The 7661-nt window shown below is 28.9% G+C and overlaps 1 protein-coding gene across 1 annotated transcript in view; it reads right to left on the reverse strand.

The window, feature by feature from the left end:
* Positions 1-3139: 3139 nt before the first annotated feature.
* LOC106684003 (zinc finger protein draculin) overlaps positions 3140-7661 on the reverse strand; it is a 23981-nt gene continuing 19459 nt past the window's right edge. The window contains exon 10 of the mRNA XM_014425814.3: positions 3140-7160. Within this exon, the coding sequence (XP_014281300.1) occupies positions 7156-7160 (5 nt within the window). The 3' untranslated portion in view covers positions 3140-7155. The remainder of the gene's footprint in view (positions 7161-7661) is intronic.

The following is a 7661-nucleotide window of genomic DNA, read 5'->3' on the forward strand; positions in this document are numbered from 1 at the left end:
CTACCATTTGAGCTACCAGATATCGTAGATTTTAGTTGTCTTCAATTCAGGAAATTACAGTTTTTATTTATTTATCTTTTCTTAGCTATTTGGCTCTCTGTAAACCTCTTGTTTTCGTGAGACACGGAGATAATTGCTCCGATGTGTATCCACAAGAACTGGAGGAAGGTTCCTTGCCCTCTCATTATCCTATATATTTACAATACATACCATAAGTGGTTACCTTCACTTGTGGTAATGTCGGAAGGCTTGTTCTGTATAACTACTTCCTTTCTTATCGGTGCTATTGCCGAGCTGATCCATCTGACATATCCAATCCTGATTCTGTAATGAACTATCTTTTCCAATATCTCTCCTACCTATTTATTCATACATCTAACCCATGGACACGCATCATCAAAGCTTTTTGATGTATAAACCTTCCTCGATACAGTAGTATACTTGGGTTGCCGCAAATTCAAAACTTTTACACAGAATTTCAACAGTCACTAACACCTAAAGTGCAGACCAGTTTGCCACTAAACATCTAAACGTTTTCCACTTGCCGCAAATCTTGTAAATACTTACAAATGCTTGATAAAGAAAGGAAGTAACAAAGGTCCATATCCACACGGTTGTGTGTTGTTATGACTTTTGTTGGCTAATAACTTCGATTTACACTATTTTCATTATAAAAATGAAGAAGATAAAAAAGGCAGAATGAAAAAAAAACGTAAATATTAGCAAAGTGCATGGTGGATACATAAATAAATATATTCAACTTCCGTTCAAGATTTTTTAATTAATATTTGATAATTTAATTATACAAACATGCAATGTCTTTATAAACTTATATTTATGCCGTTTTAAACTAAAGAATAACCGCTAAAGTTGATTGATAAGGGTTGAAATCAAGTATTTACACGGAAGCGATAGAATTTTAAAATATAGAATCTTAAACTTAAGTAATTATTGAGTCCTAAATTTGGGGAAATTCCCTAATTAATTAAAACAGGAAGAGCATAAATAATTATCCTTTGGCAGTTCTAAAACAATGCTAAGGCCCTGCATTCATGGAATGATACCGGCTGAATGGCCGTTTTGCTCAGATGAATGGGATCATGGATTAATCAAAGTGAGTGATTGCTCAGTTGAGTCAGTCCACACCCATGCCCCCTCTCCTCTCTTATCAATCCTCTTCAGTTTAGCTTCTGTTCAGTTGTTGGCTTTTAATGTGTCTCTGATCATTACTGCACCAATCGCCATTGGAATTTTCTGATGTCCACTGGGTATGGTAATTTTTTTTTTTGTTTTCATACCTCTGAAGGAAAGAAAAATAAGATGTCCCTCAGTCTTTTGATATTCATTCAAAGAATGGTCATTTCTCTCTGGTAACATTGTCTTGGATTACATTTTATTCATCAGTTATGACTCCAGTTCCAGATCATACCAGGTTCTGGATCACACCCAGATTAGGCCAAACTACTGGATGATGAAGGACTGCTACACTAAAATTTTCCTCGCATAACAATGGGACACACTACTGCCAAGTCAGGGTCACAAGTGTATCAAGGAGAATAATAGATATTAGAAAGTTTTGATACTTCTTCTTAACTGGTGCTTCACTTCACAAAGCACCAGCAAATTTGACCTCTAGTCTCTCTTATGATCGTTGATTTATTATAGGTATAAACAGCTGGTAAGTATAAGAGATATTGGTATACCTATTCAATCCATGATCTTCCAACTATATAAGCTGGGTGAAGATCTAATGCATCGATTTGTTTTTGGACACACTCAACATTTCATTTTCCTTTTATATTGGCAAGGTACAACTGGGAAAGTATTATCAACATATGAGGAATTCAGTCATTAATACAGTAACGGCAATAATGAAAACTTTTTTAAATTGTTCATTAATTACAATGTTTTACCTTCAAGTAATAGCTATCGACTATTGCTTAATATCAACATTATTCTCTAAAGAAAACCTATTTCCTCAAGATTCTTACGACTTTTGAAATCAGACTAAAAAGCTGGTGATGCCAAAAACTTCAATTTATAAAAAGTTCAGTTACCATGGTTTACGATCATATATCCGCTTCATATATAGGATCATATTTGTGGCAGAGTAGGCGCTGGGAGCAACAAGAGTGGAGAGTGGCTATAACTACATGACTACAGTTATTAATTAGCTAAATAGCAATTATTCAAGTGTAAGCTACAACAGCAGATAGGTTGGTAAGAGCAGGGAACAACTCTATGAATATCTAAAGAAAATTGTAATTTCTGCCAGCGATAAAAACATAGAAACATTCTTCTTTATAGGTCATAATTTAAGAATGCTCAGAATCATTAATGTGCTAAAAGTTCAATGGGAATCAGTTCCTAAAACAGTATACTAATTCAATTTATTAACCTGATAATTTGAAATGACGTTATTAGTATATACATTTTTGAATAACTATTAATTTAGAATCAATAACCAGTTTTTTTATAGTATTGTATCTACAATGTTATAATATTGCACAATTGGTATATGTGAGGAGCTAAAGCACAAGAGCTATCTGCTGGAGATGTTGAGATAGTTCCTAACACATTGCTTCAAACTAGTTCGCAATGAAAATTTCCTGGACTGAGAACAATTGATCTAAAAGCAACAAATATCAATAATTTTTTTTTATTTTAAATAAATAATGTCCTAAAAGTGTATGTTCTTTTTACTTAATATTTCAACAAGAAATGGCTTGCTGATTAGAAAAAAATGATTTCCTTTACGCATTGGTTTATAAATAACATATTCTTTTTTTACCCATTTTAAAGTAATACCAATGATGCGGAATTCATCATTGGTTTGTCTTCACTATAGCTGTTCTTGCACACATCATATATTCTGCAGAGAACTTTTCTTTCTCATCGCAGAAGGATTTATTCCTGACTTGAGTCATTACCCAACATTATGAGCTCTGTGTAAGAACAGATCTAATAATATACAATCCGAGGATATATAATTAATTAATTTACTTACTCAATAGATTTTAAAAAATAAAGAATAACAGATAAATGCCAAACAATCATTCTATATTTATCTGATTGTCATAAGTAAACTACAATAACAGTTATGTATAAGAGGTTTAAGGTGGTAATTGACAAAAGAAAATATGATTATATAAATTTTATTACGTTATATATTAGTATATAACTCTAAAATAGTCTACAAAATGTTGCCATAAAACAAATAAATCTGCTCCTAGTAAATATAAAACAAACATCTATGTAAGTCCTATTTTCATTAAATTGACTAGTCACTATTTTAAAAACAAACAAGGGAGACACTGAAGTTCTTTAAATTAAAGCTTGACAAAATAATATTAAACAATAACAATATTAACTTATGAATTGTATTTCAAACTAAATAACTTTTAAAAATTTATTTTTGCTTAAGATATCCTGAATTTTACAATTATTTTGGTTCAATCTTATCTTATTAAATTGCTTATAATAGAGATTTAGTTTGATAACTTGATCTGAAAAATATTATAATTTACTTAAATGATTAGAAAGATTTATAAAAAATCAGTTGATGCACTGCCATGGGAAAGATTAAGTCACAAAATATTGAATTTTTGTTTGTGGAAAAGACTGCTAACATTAAGAACTATGGTACAAAAAAACAGCAAGTCTATTGGTACAATGGTCATTTCATGAATCTTTTTTAAAAATAAAATTTTGTTTTATACATTGTTTCAAGAATTACTTACTGACTTACCCATGTCAATGTCTCAACTATTAATTAAAAAAAGAAAAACATTTATAAAAGAAATCAGATCATTAGTAAAAAAAAATAAATAAAAACTATCAAAAGAATATTTTGACATTTGTGGTTTCAACATGATAAAAGTGTTCAAAATCACTTAGATAAACTTTTATTATATTTTGCAGCACATAATTAACCAGTCAAAATTTTGCCAAATAAGCCATCATTATGACTCAACATTACAAAATCACATTAACGTAGGCCATAGATACAACATCTCACTTCAGCACCTTCCTTTAATATCACATATGATTTTTAGAATATCCAAAGAACTTGTTAAGTTCTCGGAATATTTCAGTTTAATATAATGTCTTGAATATCAGCGGTTTAATATTTCCTTCTTCTAAATTAACATTCATTTATAGACCAGTTAATCTTGGATCATGACTGGAAGTTAATGTTGAAAAGCTAAAAAGTGGTTTTAATATGTTCATTTGACATCAGATAATAATTTCTTAAGTTTACCAGGTTCGAAGTTACAGGCTAAGGCAAGGGGTTGGGGAAAACCTCCAAATTTTTGTAAATTTTGGCCTGTAACTTTTAAACAGGACATCCTAATGAAACCTTTCTTCTATAATTAATAAGACATTATTAATGAGTGCCTAACATTATAAATTCAGCCCAGGAAACGATCAGAAACTAGTTTTACCAACTTTGCCAACTTAATTTTTTGGAAGTATCCTGTTGGTTATAGGCTAAAAGGTATAAGCCAATAATTTTAAAGTTTATACCTCAGACTAGAAGTAGAATTTTTCAGAATTTATCAAATATGGAGATAATGAAATGTCAAAATCACTGCAAGCACTTTTTCAAAAGATATGGTACAGTAAGGTTATTCTGAAGGACTGGGAATATATCATATTGCCAATACATAAGAAAGACAGTACAACAGAATGTGGTAACTACAGTGGTAAGAGGCTCCTCCACGCTGAAAGGTACTTATGGAGGATGAGAAAGAAGAAGTTTCCAATGGTACAGAAGTGTTAAAATCTCAATATTGCATTATTGGCGAAGATGATAAAAAATATTTTTCCCTCGTACGTAGATTCCTACCATATTCTGGATATTAGTTACTCTTGGATGCATAATTTAATTATAGAATAAAGGTTTCATTAAGATGCACAATTAATGGGTTATAGGCCAGAAACTAAAAAAAGTCTAAAAATTAGGATTTCCTCTCACCTCCCTGACCTACTTAATGTACTAACAAGTAATTAATGTAATAATTAGTAATTAAAGTATTAATTATTATCTGAAATCAAATATGAATACATAAAACCATTTCCAGCTTTCAAATACTAACTTGCAACTGATAGATTAACTGCCCTATTAATGTTGTATTTCCCTTCCCTTCAATATATGTTGAACTATACCATTATTTACAATTTAAGTAAGATGTACGATCTCCTTCTCGAAATATTATCGCACTATATTATGGCGGCTGGCCTGCAACCCACTACTAATTTCTTAACAGGTTCAAACAGACTGCTGTTTGAGACACTTTATGTCTTCTGAATTTAACTGGGACTTTAACTTTTGAAAACAACACATCTCACCATTCTGTCATCACCTTGAAATTCCATTAGCTACTTCCCCTACTCATTATCATATTTCAATCTTTGAACCATTATCACGTCAACTTCAACCAGTTTTTGAGGTTCTTTAAAAATGAAGTAAATTAATCAAATACTTTAAATCCACGTTTTACAAACTTATGTATTTAAAGAAGTGCCATGAACTATACTGCTTGCAGATTAATTTCAATATTATTTCCTTAATAACAATAAAAACCCAGAGGATCCATATCGGCAGTACTCAGGGAAATAAAAGTTAAAGGGTTAGTAGCAAAATAAGCAAGCTTCTTCTAAGAGAGTTTGGATTTTCATGTGATATTTTCTGGGAAAAAAAATTAAAGAAAAAAGATTTCCTAAAAACTTCTATGTGAGAAAAACAATTTTGTTTTTAAATGGGCAAATTATGAGACAATGATTATTATTAATTTTTAACTTTTAATTGTTGGAGAGTTCATCACTTTGTGGATATCACCTGTTTTTCCCTTAGACCTGAATATAACATTTTATTCCATCTTAATAGATATTTTTAAAAGATTTATAAAACTTTTTTTTTTAAATATTTTTATCCATCATAAAAACAATTTTGAAAAAATGTGACATTGCCTGTTTCTTCCCCACTCCTCATGTAGCATTGGTGATTGGAATGATAAAAATTTTCTTTATTTCATTGCTAAAACATATTATTTATTTTTGTAATTTAAAAGCTAGCAGGAAGTGAATGGTGTGGTAACTACAGACTCCACACAGTTCCCCTCTCCATAATATAACAAAAAAAATTGACAGCAGACAGAAACCATCTTAATTGTCGATAAACAGCAATAGTGCGATAATATTTCCTGTTCTTCATATAATGAATCAAAATTTATAGTTTTAGAACTATTTGTTACAAAGTTATCATAATAATATAAATGATTTATCAATATTTAATATCATAAACAATAAATATGAACTCTATGATGTTATCATAAAAAGGAAAAAAAAATCAGCAATATTCCCTTGTTCTTTATTTTTTTTTGTTTTGTTTTTTTGTTTTTAGCAAGTAATTCTGATAGCGCTATCAAATATAGATTATATGTATATATATATTTTTTTCTCAATATTTTTGATATATAATTTCTATTTAAAATATGCTATTACAAAATAAAACAACAACATAAGGCATTTCTTCAAATACAACTACCATAACTAATATGAAGGAACTTTGGTTTTTTCTTAATTTTTTAAAATATAGTTCATTGTTTCATGATCATTTCCCGAAACAATCTTAAAGCTAAAGTTAAGGAAACTGTAGTTTGCTGAAACTACATTAAAGCCTATTATGTAATCCATTATTATCCTAAATATAACTGCAAAACTTAACGCGAATTTCGAATTAAATAATTATGCTATCCAATAGGTTAGAAAAACGTATCACTCGTTCAGTTTTGCAGTATGTTTAACATCACTATACTTCAGTATATTTCATTAAAATAAATTATTACAAATTCAACAAACATTAAACTATCAACATCTTTTCAAAAATAACAAAAACCAATCATTTTATCACTATTCAAAAATTCATAACAGGTAGGAATATTCTTGACATTATCAAATAACAAGATAAACAATTTAAAAATTAACATGGTATTAATTATATGACTTACAAATGTTCTTTCTAGAAATAAGATAATAATCAGGATTATCCGATGATAAACATGTTGACTTGAATGGATTTTACTTAAACTAGTTAATAACTAAAAAAATGTCTTCTTTTGATATTTGCAGTTTAATTAGAGGTTTTCCCATTCAATCTAAAATTAGCAACAATTACTATTATTAATTATCATGATATTCTTATATCTATTATTCTTGTAATTTAAGTAGAACGTGAATTCAATCATACAGATTTTTTTTTAAGTGTTCAATTAAAAAACACTTTTTTCATTAATTTTGATAACATAAAAATTTTATCTTCTTTTATTGTTAAACAAAAATTTCAATGCCATATTAATAAATTATTTCAGTTAAATAAATCAAATAACTTAAAATCAGTACTATGCCAGCTAGAAAGGCTTAAACTAGCAATGTGGGTTGAAATATAGGTTTTTAATAATTATATATTTTTTTTATTTGGGTTCCTTTTTCATTAATTTTTATAATGTTAATATTTTAGCTTCTTTTAATGTTAAAAAATGAAAATTTAAATGTCAAATTAATAATTTATTTCAATTAAATAAATCAAATAATTTCTAATCAGTACTCTGCCAGCTAGATAGACTTAACTATTAAAATTTTTCTAGCAATGAATATTG

Source organism: Halyomorpha halys, unplaced genomic scaffold, assembly GCF_000696795.3.
Source record: "Halyomorpha halys isolate HHAL.00 unplaced genomic scaffold, Hhal_1.1 Scaffold533.1, whole genome shotgun sequence".
In the NCBI taxonomy this organism is placed as follows: Eukaryota; Metazoa; Arthropoda; class Insecta; order Hemiptera; family Pentatomidae; genus Halyomorpha; species Halyomorpha halys.